The 18707-nt window shown below is 38.1% G+C and overlaps 2 protein-coding genes across 12 annotated transcripts in view; one reads left to right on the plus strand and one right to left on the minus strand.

The window, feature by feature from the left end:
- LOC133545573 (zinc finger protein OZF-like) overlaps positions 1-18707 on the minus strand; it is a 538609-nt gene that overhangs the window by 317020 nt on the left and 202882 nt on the right. The window lies entirely within an intron of this gene.
- Positions 1-18707, plus strand: part of LOC133545580 (F-box-like/WD repeat-containing protein TBL1XR1) — a 110915-nt gene that overhangs the window by 64429 nt on the left and 27779 nt on the right. For all 10 annotated transcript variants that reach the window (XM_061891310.1, XM_061891309.1, XM_061891314.1 and 7 more), the window contains 4 exons: positions 6975-7107; positions 15260-15401; positions 15520-15583; positions 15661-15758. In XM_061891310.1, coding sequence (XP_061747294.1) covers positions 6975-7107; positions 15260-15401; positions 15520-15583; positions 15661-15758 — 437 coding nt within the window. The remainder of the gene's footprint in view (positions 1-6974; positions 7108-15259; positions 15402-15519; positions 15584-15660; positions 15759-18707) is intronic.

The raw sequence follows: 18707 nt of genomic DNA on the forward strand, positions 1-18707 counted from the left end.
GGCTCTCTCAGCCAAAAAGGTTCCCGACCCCTAACTTAAAGCATGTATGTAAAACCTCAATGGAGGTGTTAGAATGTTTTTTAAGCGCTTTGTAGGCAGAATAGAGCGACTCTATAGGCTCCATTGTAAGCGGACTTTTGATTCCATGTACCGTACCTTATTTTTCGGACTATAAGTCGCAGTTTTTTTCATAGTTTGGCCGGGGGTGCGACTTATACTCAGGAACAACTTATGTGTGAAATTGTTAACACATTACCGTAAAATATCAAATAATATTATTTAGCTCACTCACGTAAGAGACTAGACATATAAGATTAAATGGGATTTATCAATTAGGAGTGACAGATTGTTTGGTAAACATATAGCATGTTCTATATGTTATATTTATCTGAATGACTCTTACCAAATATGTTACATTAACATACCAGGCACCTTTTTGGTTGGTTATTTATGCGTCATATAACGTACACTTATTCAGCCTGTTGTTCACTATTCTTTATTTGTTTTAAATTGCCTTTCAAATGTCTATTCTTGGTGTTGAGTTTTATCAAATAAATTTCCCCAAAAAATGCGACTTATACTCCAGTGCGACTTATATGTTTTTTATATTCTTTATTATGCATTTTCGACAGGTGCGACTTATACTCGAAAAATACTGTATTTACTATTTAGACTGCATAATTAAAAGTAAAAAATGTGTTCTTGTCTTACATAAGGATTGTGAATGATAGGCAAAATTCAAAAAAAAAAAAAAAAAAAAGTGCAGTTCCGGTTTAAGTTTGTTTGCATGTGTTTAATTAAACCTACTGTCCGCAAAGAAAAAAACATGCACAATTTTATAAGCAGCACGGTTCAAAGCGTAGGAAAAAGGTAGCAGCTTATAGTCCGGAATTTAAGATAGCAATAATAATAATGCAAGTAACCATTTTGAAATGCAAAAAACGTTATTTTTAATCAGTGTTTTTCTATTGTGACTGAAAGGTGAATGACTTATGTTCTCTTAAAATAAGTAAACAATGGGGGGAAAATGGACTTGGAAAAGGGAAAATTACACAAGAAATATTGAACAACTTTTAATTCCAGTTATTTCCTCTAGTGGAAAAACTGAGTGTGGTCTTTGCCATTTATTTTCCAACATATTTGGCATACCGGCGTGTTTGTCCATGTTGATATTCTCGTCTTGCGTATTCAGTTTGAAGCTGAAACAGTCCCATAATGGGACATTAGGCTTTGCAAGTATATTTTCCTTTTAATTTTTGTTAAGCTTGCTTGGCTTCTCACTAGCGAGTCGCGCTGTTGGAAGCTAGCAATCCCGTCTACGCTCAGTGACAAAGATTGTGAATGACTCTTAAGAGGTTTTGCACCCTTCATTTATTTCTGTTAGTGAACCAATGCATTCAGATGCTGGGAGCGATGCACAAAGTGAACCCTCGCCGTGTTTAGAAGCGAGACAAAGTAAATAAAAACACAGACATGGCAATTTATCGATGCTGGCAAACTTATCAGGTTTATTTTCATTTATTTTTTAATTAACTTATCAGGCCGGGCTACCCTGACATCGAATTAAAATAACCTTTCATGAGACCTTTAATTTATTTTGTTAATGCAGCAAAAGTTTTGACTATTTATTAATTTATTTTCAACACACATTTTTTTAAACTCATACTAATAATTTCCTGACGTTAACAACCGATGTATTTATGAATAATAACTACATGAGATTTTGTGAGAATAAATGTATTTTTTAATTCAAAATCATACTTTTGCCCAACTGTAGACACTACACTATCCTATACCTCCAATAGATCTGTATATTCGTTGTCAAACTATAATTTATCCACCCAATTAAGGGGGTCATTTGATTATCTTTTTCTACATTTAAACTCTTCCTTGTGGTCTACCCAACATATAATGGTGGTTCTTTGGTCAAAATGGTGCAAAGTTTGTTTTACAGACTGTTTTCAAGTTGTTTTTTGACTGTCCCTTCAAAATGCTTCATTTTGTGGCCGGGTTCTTATTTACGTGCCTCCACTTCGAACGTCTTTAGCACAGCCACTTTGTTTTAGTTTTTAGCACTTGCATAGAGAGTCAACTGACAGATATGAGTTCAAACTATACGCTAGTTTGTATAAGAAATGGAAACAGTGGAGGGTGCATGGGTGAGCTAATTTACTACAGCGCAGACTTCAATGGAAGACCCGCGCAAGGCACTTTGCTACCAAACATCGATATTTCGCTGACGTCACACATGTCAAAACGACACAAAAGTAGCAAATTCTAAACAGCTCCTTGGGCAGAAGTAGGAAGTGAGGTGAATTACAGTTATATAGCACTTTTCTCTAGAGACTCCAAGCGCTTTATATAGTGAAACCTATTATCTACATCTTTAAGCTACACTAAAGACCATTGCGGGTGGCACTGGGAACTGGTGGTTATAGTGTCTTGCCCAAGGACACAACAGCAGTGATTAGGATGGTGAAAGATGGAATCGTATCTGGAAGGAAGGCAATATTGTTTTATAAATTTTTCCGCAATGCCCCCACAGTTTGATTTTAAATTTTTAGTACTTAGGGTGACCCCAAGCACACAACAGCACATATCAATAGACAAAAAAAAAAGGTGGTTTTGCATAATACGGCCTCTTTAAAGGGGAACATTATCACAATTTCAAAAGGGTTAAAAACAATAAAAATCAGTTCCCAGTGGCTTGTTGTATTTTTTGAAGTGTTTTTCAAATGTTACCGGTCTCGGAATATCCCTAAATAAAGCTTTAAAGTGCCTTATTTTCGCTGTCTGCGAAGACACTGGCCATTTCCCTGTGACGTCACACAGTGCTGCCAATGTAAACAAACAATGGGAATACCGCAGCACGATATAGTGTCATTAGCTCGGATTCAAACTCGGATTTCAGCGACTTAAGCGATTCAACAGATTACGCATGTATTTAAACAGATGGTTGGAGTATGAAAATATTGAAGAAGAAACTGAAGCTATTGAGCGAATAGCTATTGACGCTATTCATAGCCGAATAGCTGCGTTAGCATCGCCGGTAAAATGTGCGGACCAAACGATCAGGACTTTCGCATCTTTTGACACTGGAGCAACTTAAATCCGTCGATTGGTAATTGTTTTTTTCGCATTAAATGTGGGTGGGAGGAAACGTAATATAGTTGCAAATGCATCTACAGGTTATCCATACATCTCTGTGCCATGTCTGCTTTAGCACCACCGGTAAATAGCATGTTAGCATCGATTAGCGTAGCATGTTAGCATCGATTAGCTGGCAGTCAACATCAACAAAACTCACCTTTGTGATTTCGTTGACTATCGTTGCAAATGCATCTGCAGGTTATCCATACATCTCTGTGCCATGTCTGCCTCAGCCTCGCCGGTAAAATGTGGAGAAACTCCAGCACATTCAATGGGGGTCTGGCGGCAGACACTTTCGCATCTTGGGGCCAGTGGTGCAACTTGAATCCCTCCCTGTTAGTGTTGTTACACCCTCCGACAACACACCAACGAGGCATGATGTCTCCAAGGTTCCAAAAAATAGTCAAAAAAACGGAAAATAACAGAGCTGAGACCTGGTGTTTGTAATGTGTTGAAAATAAAAATGGCGGTTGTGTTACCTCGGCGACGTCACATTCTGACGTCATCGCTTCCAGCGCGATAAACAGAAAGCCGTTTAATTCGCCAAAATTCACCCATTTAGAGTTCGGAAATCGGTTAAAAAAATATATGGTCTTTTTTCTGCATCATCAAGGTATATATTTACGCTTACATAGGTCTGGTGATAATGTTCCCCTTTAACAAATTTGAGTACAAATACACTTCCTGCTATAATTCAGGCGAGGGGTGTAACGATACAGAAAATTTACGGTTCGGTTCTGTTCAAAATTTTAGTGTCACAGTTTGATATTTTTACGATGCAAAAAAAAAGACATTTTTTAATGCTTCTTTTACTTGCAGTTTATTAAAATTATCAACATTTTTGTTTCAACTCCAAAATATACAATTTTTATATTAAATGTATCTGGTGCAGCTATATTTGCCCCATTTTCTTCTTTGCATACTTAGCACCATATGAAACAAAAACAGCACCTTGTAAAAAATAATAACAATAAAATAAATGCATCTGATAACTCACCCATACTCTGTGGTGCATTCTTAGCAGCAGAGTAACAGCTGGTGCTATGGACATTGTTGTCTCTAATTGGGCTTGTGTCTTGTTGTACAAAGCAGGAACTACGGTATCGGTGAAATAGGTTTGTGGAGGAATCTCGTTGTAATGGGGCTCAAGTTTCTGCAGCAAACTCAACATTTTCCACTACAGAAAACGGTTGCATGTCGACAGCAATAAAAGTAACAATCGCCCCGGGTAAAGTTTGTAGCCTGTGTGTTGTCGTTCTTTGTTTTTGTTTGGTTCTACCTATTTCCGCTTCGAGGTGATGTCGGCGTAAATGTCTAGTCATGTTTGTTCTATTTCTGCTCTTGTAGTTTACCGTTGTGACCTTGCGGCATACCGTTGTATTTTTGTTCACGACACGCTTGCCATCAGAGTCATACTTAACACAAAAACCAAAGTAGTTCCACACGCCAGATCTAAATGATGGTTTAGGGTCTTCAATTTCAGGCACATTTGATGCATTAGCCATGTAGCAACGAGCTACAGAAGCTGTAGCTTTGCTTGTTGCTTCTGTCTCAGCAGCTTGGTTTTGTCTAATTGAATGTAGGAGGCTCATCTTAGTGGATCTGCGCTCGACTGTGGTGAGCACAGATCCAATGAGCTTTCAGCACAGAGCGTATAGTCATCAGAAGTTGATAAACCGAACCGAGGCCATTGAATAGAGCGGTTCAATAAATAAATGGTAAATGGGTTATACTTGTATAGCGCTTTTCTACCTTCAAGGTACTCAAATCGCTTTGACACTATTTCCACATTCACACACTGATGGCGGGAGCTGCCATGTAAGGCCCTAAACACGACCCATCAGGAGCAAGTATGAAGTGTCTTGCTCAAGGACACAACGGACGTGACGAGGTTGTTAGAAGGTGGGGATTGAACCTATGAATTGTTCAATCAAGGGAGTAGGTTTGATTTTGAGATTGGTGGCGACACAAAAGTGCTCCAAGGCAGCACTCTGAAAGTTTACTTATTTATTTATTTATTTTTTTTACATTAGCAATCATAATTTCACGTCATGCAGATGTTATAGGGTAAAGTAACTAAAATGAAAGCAAAGGAGAAGACTTCGAAGAGTTCTCATCTTTCATCTTTAGTGTAGGGCTGTAGTGCAACTGTGCATCATACTGTCAATTAACATCAATCAATCAATCAATGTTTATTTATATAGCCCCAAATCACAAATGTCTCAAAGGACTGCACAAATCATTACGACTACAACATCTTCGGAAGAACCCACAAAAGGGCAAGGAAAACTCACACCCAGTGGGCAGGGAGAATTCACATCCAGTGGGACGCCAGTGACAATGCTGACTATGAGAAACCTTGGGGAGGACCTCAGATGTGGGCAACACCCCCCCCCCCCCCCTCTAGGGGACCGAAAGCAATGGATGTCGAGCGGGTCTAACATGATACTGTGAAAGTTCAATCCATAGTGGCTCCAACACAGCCGCGTGAGTTCAGTTCAAGCGGATCCAAGACAGCAGCGAGAGTCCCGTCCACAGGAGACCATCTCAAGCGGAGGCGGATCAGCAGCGTAGAGATGTCCCCAACCGATACACAGGCGAGCGGTCCATCCTGGGTCCCGACGAGCGGTCCATCCTGGGTCTCGACTCTGGACAGCCAGTACTTCATCCATGGTCATCGGACCGGACCCCCTCCACAAGGGAGGAGGGGACATAGGAGAAAGAAAAGAAGCGGCAGATCAACTGGTCTAAAAAGGAGGTCTATTTAAAGGCTAGAGTATACAGATGAGTTTTAAGGTGAGACTTAAATGCTTCTACTGAGGTAGCATCTCAACATAGCCTACTGTCCATCAACAACATCAGAAATACATTCATGCAATACAACATTGTAAATAAACATAAATGAACTGTAATAATCTTTTCCCCAACTTGTGTTTAAATCACTCACAATTTTTCCCTTCATCTACTTCTTTCTATTGCTGCTTTTGTACTGTAAATATGTTACATGAAACTAAAAAAAATTAAAACGGAAAGGTGAAATCCGGCGATCTGATTGGCTGTTAACCGTGGTTTAAATATTCTAAAGCCTTATCACAGCGCAGGCTATCACTCCGCCTCAGGCACGCATGACTGGTATGAATGGAAGTTGTAGTCATGTATCCATGACAACGGACTGTTGCAGTCCGTAGAAAAAGACAGCTGATGTTTTTAAGATTTAAAAAAACGGACTAAAGTAGTTGAATTCACATGTTTAAGGTTAACTTTCACCTCCGGGGAGGGTTAACAATGGTAGAGGGGACTGAGCATTGACCTGGAAAAAAAGCGGAGGAAAAGACGAGATGCAGTGCTAATTTGGAGCTAACGTCTGGATAGGTGAAACTGTTTTTTTCACAGTGAAGAGTGACAGCGGGGACAGCCAATCACACGTAAGTTAGCATGAACGCGGCAACCAATCAGGGAGCGATATTTAGGTTAGAGGCGGTACTTCTAGCAGAGACTGACATTTAACCCTTTCTGTGCCATAATCATTGACTAAACATTACGGGCAGCGCTTGTATTGATAGTGACTACACAGTAGCGGCTGGATATTGGTAGGGACGTGTCCCTAGCATCCCTACCCAATTCTACGCCTTTGTGTTCAATTAATATTCAGTAGTGCAGAGAAAAGCAGAATCAGTTAATCATTTTTAAAAGGATTTTTAAGCAAGACAATACATGTTCCTTCCGGTTTGTGTTCAGTGTTCAAAATGGTTGACCTTGACAAATCTCTACTCAGCTGTTGAATCTTTTTCATAAACTGTTTTTCATGTCACTTTCTCTTGTAGATCACCACTCAGAGATGATGGAGGTGGATCGGGATGTAGAAATACCCCAGAGTAAAGCCATGGTCCTCAGAGGTCATGAATCGGAAGTTTTTATTTGTGCCTGGAATCCAGTCAACGACCTGCTGGCATCTGGGTCAGTACCGAGTTTCCTGGCTACTTGACCATTAAATTAAAACAATGACAGCCATCCAACGTTGGCTAGATGAGCGCCGACACAAACACGCTTGCACATCCTCGTGCGTGTTGTGTTGGTGTGGTAACTTTAAAAAATGTTTTATTCACAAACTCAAAACACATGTACTAGGATTGTACGGTATACCGGTACTAATAAAGTCCCGCCGTACTAATGCAATTTTTAAAAAAAAAAGGACGTATTTTGGCTTAAAAAATAACAATGAAAGTGAAGCTATAAACTTTCAAGCGCCGCTCAGCAAGTGGGGCTTCACAACATAGCTAGTGTTTTAGCTACTTCTAATTTACTTATCCATGTCGCCATGGCAACAAACTGTATCTTACGAGTATCATCCCTACTGGATGAGGAATAGTTTAAACTAGGGATGCACCGAAATGAAAATTTGTGGCCAAAGCCGAATAAAACTTAAACGCTTGGCCGAAGGCCGAATACCGAATAATGAATGCAGTTTTTCACAATTTTTTTTCTATTGCATAAATAGCCTAGAATAAATATTTAGACATTTTCAAATAAAGTATTTTTTATTGAATATTGACTTTTTTAATATTCCAGTAGCCTTTGCTTTTCAAAAAAAGCACAAAGTTTTTGATTTATATTAGGCCTTCAAACAAAACATGCATTCCAAAAAAAAATCAAGTGCATTAAAGTGGATAAACCCACAACAAAGGAATTATTGTCCTTTTGGCAAAAGTCTGCTTAGCCACAGTAGATATGCTAATAATGTAAACAGAAGGCTAAAGTAAATCTCAATTAAGTGTGTGCTTATAACCTCTTACACTTATACAGGTAGCCTACACAACAGGCTAATAATGTAAACAGAGGACCCACTAAATCTCAATAAGTGTGTGCTTGTAACCTCATACACTTATACAGGTACACAACATATCCTAACGTCACCGCGACACTGCACGTTGGTTGATTGCGTCACCGCGTCAAAAAATTGCGTCACACGCCACTATTCGGCCTTGTTCTTAACTCATTCCACCGAAGGCCGAATGTGGCTTTTTTTTTGCCATATTCGGCCGAATATATTCGGTTACCGATTAATCGGTGCATCCCTAGTTTAAACGTGCTTCATTGAATACCGTAGGACAGGGGTAGGGAACCTATGGCTCTAGAGCCAGATGTGGCTCTTTTGATGACTGCATCTGGCTCTCAGATAAATCTTAGCTGGCATTGCTTAACACGATAAGTCAGTGTTTTTCAACCTTTTTTGAGCCAAAGCACATGTTTTTCATTGAAAAAATTCTGAGGCGCACCACCAGCAGAAAACATAAAAAAATTAAACTCCGTAGCCGATATTGACAAAAAAAATTGTTCTCGCAATAGCTCTTGTCTCTATGTAGGTTTACTGTCAAGCCGTAACTTATTTTGAGTTTTTTCGGTGTTCTCCTCTGTGACTTGCGCTCCTATTTTGGTGGCTTTTCCTCTTTTCTTGGTATTTTCCTGCAGCAGTTTCATGTCCTCCTTTAATGCTATTCATCGCACCTGCTTTGTTCTTACAATCGAGACTATTTAAGTTGTGCGGACGCACTCCTTCTTTGTGTGGACATTGTTGATTGTCATGCCATGTACGGATGTACTTTGTGGACGCTGTCTGCTCCGCACATTGTAAGTCTTTGCTGTCGTCCAGCATTCTGTTTTTGTTTACTTTGCAGCCAGTTCAGTTTTAGTTTTGTTTTGCTTCAATGCCTTTTCTTAGCGGCACTCGCCTTTTGTTTATTTTTAGTTTAGGTGTTGGATACCTTTTTACCTACATGCTGCCTCCCGCATATTGTGATCACGACATACCATGTTCCTGACATCTACAAAAGCAATTAGCTACCTGCTGCCACCTACTGATATTGAAGATTATTACACACTTACTCTGTCGAGCTCTAGACAGCACAGACACTCAAAAACAGCACATTTTTGACTTATAGTTACAGGTTTGCAAAAATGATTATCGACCCAATTAAGTGAAATTACATAATCTCTCCCACGACACACCAGACTGTATCTCACGGCCCGCGGCACAGTGGTTGAAAAACACAGCAATAAGTTAAAAATAACGTTCAAAATATAAAACATTCTCATGCCTTTCAATCCATCCATCCGTTTTCTACCGTTCCTGTTCAAGAAGTCGCATTAATGGTAAGAACCATTTAATTTATTAGCTTCAGAATAACAATGTTATTAAAAAGAAGATAATTATTATATTTTTAAAATGTTAGTCTTACTTAAAAATGCACACATTTATTTGTATTCAGTGTTAAAAAATATTAGTATGGCTCTCTCGGAAATACATTTTATAATATTTGGCTTTCATGGCTCTCTCAGCCAGAAAGGTTCCCGACCCCTGCCGTAGGAGGACGCAACCAATAACAGCAAGCTAGCACTCCTCAATGTAAACAAATGGGTGGATCTCCAAAAATATCGATTGTAATGATACCAAGTACAAGAACCGTATCTAGTTGATACTGCAACAATTACATGGCTATTTTTTATTATCACGATTTTTTGTCTTTTATGCAAAATACATCCTTGGGCACAGAAAAACTTTAATTATAACCAATGTATTAGGGATGTAAATCTCTTTGATGTTCGATTACGAGGCGATTCCAAAATGAGTTATTTATAAAACAGAACAATTTATTGATTTCGATTTAGTGTATCAACAATTTGATTCGATTTAGTTTATGATCGGTTCAATAAGAGTCAAAACGGTGTATGAACGATTCGATTCCATGGTAAACATTTGTTAAAGGGCACATTCTTTTCTACACCACAAAAAAACATAAGCTTTATTTCCGTGCGTACACTCTTCCTCATGTTGGAGGATAAATAGTTAGGACCGAGGCACCAAGCCCACAGACTTGATCTGTGCAAGTTAAGTCTATGAGCATGGACTTATGAAAATTACTTTGATGAGAGGCCAAACGTCTTCTTAGGCAACTGATTAGCTGAATGCCATGAGAATAACAATAACCTGATAATTTAGAACACCCAAAGGCACAGTCACATCTTAAAATAAACACATTCAATGAAATTTGCCTCCGTTTTTTTCTAATTTTTACATACATCCCAAAGATGTTTTTTTTAAGTAAAAGGACAAACGCATGTCAACGATGAGAAGTGACGTGTTGTGAGGTTGAAAGGAGAACAGTAAGTTGCTGTAAAAGAGAGCAATACACGGAACGTTGTATTTTCTGAAATGAAGAAAGACAAACTGGGGAGTCTGTCTGAGCTGCGATTACTTTGGATGTTACAATATTGACAGACGGCAGAGCAAGGAGACGGTCCGCGTTGTTGACGTTACGTATCTTGCAGATAATTATTTGACGGGCAGCTATGACTCTTGCCGTTGTTTAAAAATAAAATGTATACTGATTGCTAGTCTCGAGCAGCACCCGGTCCATGCATCTATGTCTATTCTGGTCTCCAGTTACGTAAGTTGCGTAACAAGCGTGGGACTCTTCACAGACTGTCGTTTTAAAGACAAAAACCATCAACTGATTTCTAGTTTGGCGCGATGACAGGTTTGTGTGTTATTGATTAACCCGAAGATTCATCACTGAAGCTTACCTACTCAGTGGCCTAGTGCAATGGTTCTCAAATGGGGGTACACGTACCCCTGGGGGTACTTGAAGGTAAGCCAAGGGGTACGTGAGATTTTTTTTTTTAATATTCTAAAAATAGCAACAATTGAAAAATCCTTTATAAGTATATTTCTTGAATAATACTTCAAAAAAATATGAATGTCAGTTCATAAACTGTAAAAAGAATGCAACAATGCAATATTCAGTGTTGACAGCTAGATTTTTTTGTGGACACGTTCCATAAATATTGATGTTAAAGATTTCTTTTTTTGTGAAGAAATGTTTAGAATTAAGTTGATGAATCCAGATGGATCTCTATTACAATCCCCAAAGAGGGCATTTTAAGTTGATGATTACTTCTATGTGTAGAAATCTTTATTTATAATTGATTCACTTGTTTATTTCTCAACAAGTTTTTAGTTATTTTTATATCTTTTTTTTCCAAATGGTTCAAGAGAGACCACTACAAATGAGCAATATTTTGCACTCTTATACAATTTAATAAATCAGAAACTGATGACATAGTGCTGTATTTTCTTTATCTCTTTGTTTCAACCAAAAATGCTTTGCTCTGATTAGGGGGTACTTGAAATAAAACATTTTGACAGGGGGTACATCACTGAAAAAGGTTGAGAACCACTGGCCTAGTGGGTAGAGTGTCCGCCCTGAGATCGGTAGGTTGTGAGTTCAAACACCGGCCGAGTCATACCAAAGACTGTAAAAATGGGACCTATTACCTCCGTGCTTGGCACTCAGCAACAAGGGTTGGAATTGGGGGTTAAATCACCAAAAGGGATTCCCGGGCGCGGCCCCGCCGCTGCTCACTGCTCCCCTCACCTCCCAGAGGGTGAGCAAGGGGATGGGTCAAATGCAGAGGACAATCATTGGTACTTTAACTTTATCGATTGAGGGCTGCATCAGTTTATTGTTAAGAACCCAAATATTTTTTCTCCTTCGCTGTATACTTTTAGTGTGGGGATAAGTGTGTCTGTCTCCAATATTATCCACACCTGTCTCCATCTAACAGCAGTGCGCTGTTATAAGCACACCGGGAAGCTATGTAAAAATGACGTTAAACCAAGCGCTTGGCTCAGTTTACTCCAAGGAGAAATTTTCGGAGCAAAGTCTGTGTAGTTAGTCAGCCATGATTATCAAACCAAACGACGCTAGTGTGCATGTGCCTGACTTCATGTTTCCTAAAATTAATAAATGACGTTTTTTTGGTAATTAAAAAATTAGACTGTAAAGCTAAGAGTCTGGAATTTTCTCGTGAATTATCATTTTACCTTTTACCCTTACATCCCTAGTCCATTAACATGTAAAAGGGCAAGGGAAGTCACGAGATATTATTGCTGCTCAATTTTTTAGGGCATTACGGCAAATGACGAGGGCGGTCGCGGCAATTACCGCAGTTGCCGTGGTTAAATTCGAGACCTGCTAAAATTTTTAGTATTACCCAAAACTTATGTGAAATATACACACAGAAGAGTGATTACTATATTTGAACAGAAGTATAGATTGAACATGTTAAAACCAGAAAGTAATCAGATTATAAAAGTAAATCAACAAGTATAATAATAATTACTTTCATTTTCTATGGCTTTTCCCTCATAATTTTGACAAAATAATAAAATGAGAAATGACAGAAAATATCATACTGCGTATGTCAGCAGCCAAATCAAGAGCCTTTGCAACCGGTTTGCTTATTAACTGCTAAAAAATAAGTTGTCTACTATGTTCACTTTATTTAATGCCAAAATTGTTTGATTTCAATAAATGCATGTATTAATGTATCAAAATATTTTCTTTTAAAATATAGCCAATAACATTTTATTGTAGTCCCCTTTATTTTGAAAAGTGTCGAAATACATTTTTGGTACAGGTAAAAACGTATCTGCTGTAATCTGTCACTCTTTAGAAAATAAAAGAAACTAACTGCATGGGGTCATCGTTTATAATACATTTTTAAAGAGTCTACTCATTAACAATGTATCATGTTGTATACAATACAGGTAAGTTGAGCTTTAATGCAAGTTGGAATTCCGCCAATGTTGAATCTACTTCTCCACTTAGCATTTTACGATACATAATTTCACTTGTCTCTTTACTTTCACTTTTCCTTTTGAATGGCGCGCTGTCACCTTCTCATGGTTGGAGAGGACACGAGGTATAGATTAAAGTTAAAAAAGTAAAATAAAAAATACTCTGCCAATGCATTCTTCCACTGTACACTGAAGTAGGTGATCCTTTTTTTAAAAATGAACAATATTACTGTATTTCCCGGACTATACAGCGCACTGCTATATAAGCCGCACCTATGAAATTTTAAAAGATGAATGAAATAAACAGATTTAAAAAGCTGCCGGAAATAATTACCTCGTATACTAGTTTACCAGTCTAAACGACTTTGCTGAAGAAACACTGCCACAACAAATGCACAATATGAAAAGAAATACACCATCTGAAAGGAGGTTTTGTACAGCTTGGTGTTCCTGGCTTTAATTTTGGAGGTAAAAATGTTAAGCTAAAAACACTTTTGTTAAAGGAAGATTATTTTTAAGTTGCTGCTCATTTTCAAAATTATGAAAGACATGACAGATGTATTTTTTTAAATGCATTTTAACACGTAAATAAACCAAAATAATAGTCCACTTACAGCAAAGCCAATGAGATATCCTTGATTCTGCCCATTAAGCCCAATAAAAAACATCCAAAAAGCCCCAACAATACTCCATTAATATATTGTGACTAGATTATTAACCAAGTATTAGTGATTTTGTTATTATAAGCGCTAACGCAGACGAACTATTTATGGTGGAGCCATGATCACGAGCATCTAAAATGGGAATATACCAATATTCAATCAGTTTGCATCCTAGCGACAGCAAACATTGTACAGTAAGTGATGTTTTATCATGCTTTTTTGGCTCTCAGTGATTAATAAGCAGTGATGTTTTGTTTAAAAAAAAAAGCAAACATTGTGATGCGTTTTTGAAATGTTTGCTTAAAATTATCAAAATACAAAAATATTAAATGGTATTATAAATGTGCCTGTTACCACATTATATACATATTTACATCATGTATATAAAACCTCAATGGAGGATTTTGAGTGTTTTTTTTATGGGCTTTTATAGGCAAAACAGAGCAACTCCCATTGTAAGCGGACATTTGATCGCATTTATTTACTATTAAGAAAAATACACTCATGTCCTTCATAATGATTGTGAACGATAAGCGAAATTTTTTAAATGTGCAGTTTCAATTTAAACCAAGGACTTAATTTAGTTCTTTGGTGTTTTTATTAGCTGAAGAATTCAACATCACTGAAGATTTTATTTAAAGAAGGTACTTTACTATACTTGTTATTTTCATGGCTTTTTAATAGGGGTGTAACGGTACACAAAAATTTCGGTTCAGTACGTACCTCGGTTTAGAGGTCACGGTTCGGTTAATTTTTGGTACAGTAAGAAAACAACAAAATATACATTTTTTGGTTATTTATTTACCAAATTTGTAAACAATGGCTTGATCTTTTTAACATTGGGAACACTATAATAATTCTGCCCACGTTAATCCACGTTAAACTGCCTCAAGTTGTTGCTTAGATGAAATAAAATAACACAACTTTTCTTCTACATATAAATAGTGCAACATTAAACAGTTTCAAGTCAACTTATCATGCTTAATTTATTACAGCATTGGGGAAGCCTGTAGAAGATTTTTATTATGTAAATGTTATATTTTCATCAACATGTGATAGCAGGGACCCTGCCATTCAAAACTAGGCTGCTAGATTACTAATGATTAATGTAACTATAGCTGAAAATTCATCCCTGACCACCATGGAGTTTATGTAGGCTTTATGATGCACTTGAATTATTTTATACACTATCAGAGACAGAAACTCTTCATTTAATATTATGTCCTTTTTTGCTGCTTCAACACACCTGAATCAACACTGTCCGTAACACATGCACACACACACACCCCAAAATGAGTTAACGTTTCGCTAAAAGCTAACTAGCCTTCACCCCTGCTAAAGACCTATCTGCTCGACATCGACACTGAAGACCTGACGACTTGCGCTCTTGTATGTAACCAATCAGATGGTTGTGTGTGCTGTGTACAGACAGAGGCAGAACGGAGCGGAGCAGCTTGTTAAGACTTTAGCATAGGCGGCGACTTCATATGTTCGTGTGGAACTCGTTCGGTATTCCTCCGCACCGAACCGAAACCCCCATACCGAAACGGTTCAATACAAATACACGTACCATTACACCCCTACTTTTTAATATGTTTATGTGCATTATTTTTGCGTGAAACCTTAAAATTTTCTGAAAATTACCCATGACACATATATTTGGGTTTGACTTTGTCTAAATTCACTGTGCGGGGGAAAAAAAAAAAAAAGCAATATATATTGTATACCGGTATTCAGCAAAGATATTTTTGTAAATGAATTTTGGTCCATATCGCCTAGTCCTAAGTTGTATTTTGTTTTACTTTGATAGGTCTGGAGACTCGACAGCTCGAATCTGGAATTTAAGTGAGAACAGTTCGAGTGGTTCCACCCAGCTGGTTCTGAGGCACTGCATACGGGAAGGAGGCCAGGACGTGCCCAGCAACAAAGACGTCACCTCACTAGACTGGAATGTGAGTATGACCGAAGTGTGTGTTTGACTTAACACACATGTCCGTAATCGCTGTTTCTGCCAAACGCATTCCTTCCGTCTCTCCCCCGTTTCTATGATGAAACGTTTTGGTCTTTCAGAGTGAGGGCACACTTCTCGCGACAGGCTCCTATGACGGCTTTGCAAGAATATGGATAAAAGACGGTGAACCTCTTAGCTGCAATTTAAAGTGGTTATTTTGCCCTTCAATTTGCCCTGTTTTAATGGCCTTGTGTTCACAGGTAACCTGGCCAGTACTTTAGGTCAGCACAAAGGTCCCATATTTGCACTCAAGTGGAACAAGAAAGGAAACTTTATCCTTAGCGCTGGGGTAGACAAAGTAAGTGTACAGTTTACCGTCTTAATGATGCGGTCATGATGACATTTTATGAATTTAGTGCATGTTTCCATCTGTAAGTGAAAGACGTGTGTGCAGATATTTTTTGTCTCGTTTCTTTATTTAGTACAGGAGAAACACACAGTGGCAAAAATTCATATGAGGACTTGAAATCCAAAAAGGGGAACTGCTCTTTTTTGGAATTTTCCTATTTACAATCCTTATGTAAGACAAGAACACACATGTATTTCTTTGTTGATGTACTCTAACTAATAAACGCTAAAAAAAAGTCAGGTAATAGTGGTAGAAATGAGTTTTACTCAATTCTTCCTGTAAAGCGCTCTAAAATATCCCAAAAACTCATCAATGTTTTATATACATGCTGTAAGTATTTAAGTAATGCAGGAACATGCAATTTCATAACAATATGTAATATTTACGTATTTTTCTCATTTTAGCAAACGGCGCATTCATTTTAAAGACTCCTCACATAGCTCGCTTTTTAATTTAACAACAACTACTACTACTCTTCACAGACTTCATGAGCGCCAACACCTGCTACTTTGGAACAAATAATGATGCAGATCCTTATATTTTTTAAGCCTGATTATAAGGAGGATGAGCTACTAGTTTTGGAAGCCGAATGATAAGTAGATCCAGCAAGTAGCAGTATTGCTAAGTGCTGAACACGAAATATAAACTAAGAACATAATAAAACAATCACTTACTGTACATTGTCTGCGCTCACTGGAATGTCGAATAATGGGATGTTAACATCTTCCCGTTTAGATGAAAAAGATTAGATTAGATAGTACTTTATTTATTCCGTCAGGAGAGTTCCTTCAGGAAAATTACAATTTTCAGCACAATCCCATTCAAGATCAAACAAACATTACAGGGAGACAGAACAGGATCGCTGACGGGTGTGCCGGCTTCCAGCGCCCCTTACAAAAAAGATGAGATACATGTAAACAAGGGGGAGGAATGGGAGAAAAAAATAGAAGATTAAAATAAAATTTAAAAAAATCGGTCTTAGCCTGGGCCCTGGCGAGGGGGTCCAGACTGAGGCCAAGGGAAAAAAACAACTCATAGCCATAGTACACATCCCTCTTTCATGTGTGTAAGTGGGAAACATCAAAGAACACAGAGGACATTAAAGTAGCAGATACAACCAGACACTTCTACATACAGCTATGAATAAAAAGTAAAAGAAACATATCCACTGTGGTGGCCTCTGCGGTGTTCCACGCCATTGTCCGCTGGGGTGGAGGGAGCATGGCCAGAGACAGGAGCAGACCCAACAAAGCAACCAAGACAGCAGACTCCACTCTCGGCCAGTGTCCAGTCCGCATGGATGAGCGATGATACGTCCAAGGTGACTGAGGTGTCCGACACCTGCTCACCCAGCCAAGACACCGCGAAGCCTCTCCGTCCCAGCGCTCAGTCCCTCCAAACCGACTCCGGTGTGGCTGAAACCCAGCAGTTGGTCTCCATGGCCAAAAGGCTCCTGGGAGGCAGATCCAGAAGTCCACAAAAAAGCACCACGGCGGTCACGAAAGTGCCACCCCTTGTCACACAGTCCCAAAGGGTCCCGGACCAAAAGGCAAAAAAATATAATAACAGATGAAAACAAGAGGGAAACACAAAAGGATGACACAAGAGCACAGAGCTCCTGCCAACAGCAGCGCCATCTTGGGGAAAAAAAAAAAAGAAAAAGAAAAAAAGTCCTCGCAAAGAAAGGGTAGAACCAAGCGTCTTCGACATTGTTTGTCAGAGTTGACCAACTTCTCAGTTTGTGGCCACAACCTTCTATTTGTAATCTACAAATATCTTTCATCAGCTGCATGAGCTGCATAAGCTAGTTCCCTCTCTGTAATCAAGGCGCCGCTTAATGTAGCTCCTCTGCGTTAGTGCTTATAATAACAGTATGGCTAATACTTGGTTAATATTTAGTTCACGAGATATAACTGAAGTATTGTGTATGTTTTATTAGAGGGTTTTATGGGAACAATAGAGTGCTCCCATTAGCTGCATTGTTAGCCATATCAGCTATACAATGCGAATTAGAATGCATAAAGAACAATTATGTCTTCTTGTCATACATAGGGATTATGAAAGATGAGCAAACTTTCAATAGAAGTGCAGTTTCCTCCTTTAACACTCTTTCTGGTCTGGTGAACACCGCCCTCTAGTGTTTGTCACTTTAAAAATATATTTTTTGACCTAAACATTCATTTACAGATATCTTTGCACTTCTTTTTTTGAATATCTGAAATATTTACCAAAAAAAGAACAAAAACACAAGTTTTTTTTTGTAGAGGGGTAAGCAATGATTTCAAATGATTTTAATAAAAGTATATCATTACATTGCAACTAGTGCTGTCAGACATATTATTAAGATTAAACACAGAGTTGTCGTGGATCAATTTCAATTAATCACAATTGATTTATCATTCATTTGAATATATTGTAATCAGGATTCGTTTTGCACCTGCAAATAGACTCAAGAAAGAAGACAATTCATATGCACTTAATGTGTTTATTTAACATGAATCATTTAGAGAAAATAATCTTTTTTTTTAAACAAATATTTATCCACATTAATGTGGACCTGTTACTTATTTTGGATTAAGTTGCTATTTTATGATGGAAGCACTTTGGTGGAAAGAAAAAAACCTCCCTGCAGTGTCCCTATTTAGTATTAAAAATGCACACTTTGAAAACACTAATCTGTATATAGACGGTTTATGTAACAAATCAAAATAACAAGCGGGTAATGGCTCTGTCTTTATCCAAACACAACAACAACAGCCAGCTTAATTGCCAATGCGTCAGCACACTCACAAAAGTCCCTTAGGTGCTCTCTAAAATGTTACCAAACATCTTGCCGCTATAAAAAAAAAAAAAAAGAATGGGATAATCATTTTACTTAGTATCCTTGAATATTTTAGA

Source organism: Nerophis ophidion, linkage group LG28 (genome assembly GCF_033978795.1).
Source record: "Nerophis ophidion isolate RoL-2023_Sa linkage group LG28, RoL_Noph_v1.0, whole genome shotgun sequence".
NCBI classification, from domain to species: Eukaryota; Metazoa; Chordata; class Actinopteri; order Syngnathiformes; family Syngnathidae; genus Nerophis; species Nerophis ophidion.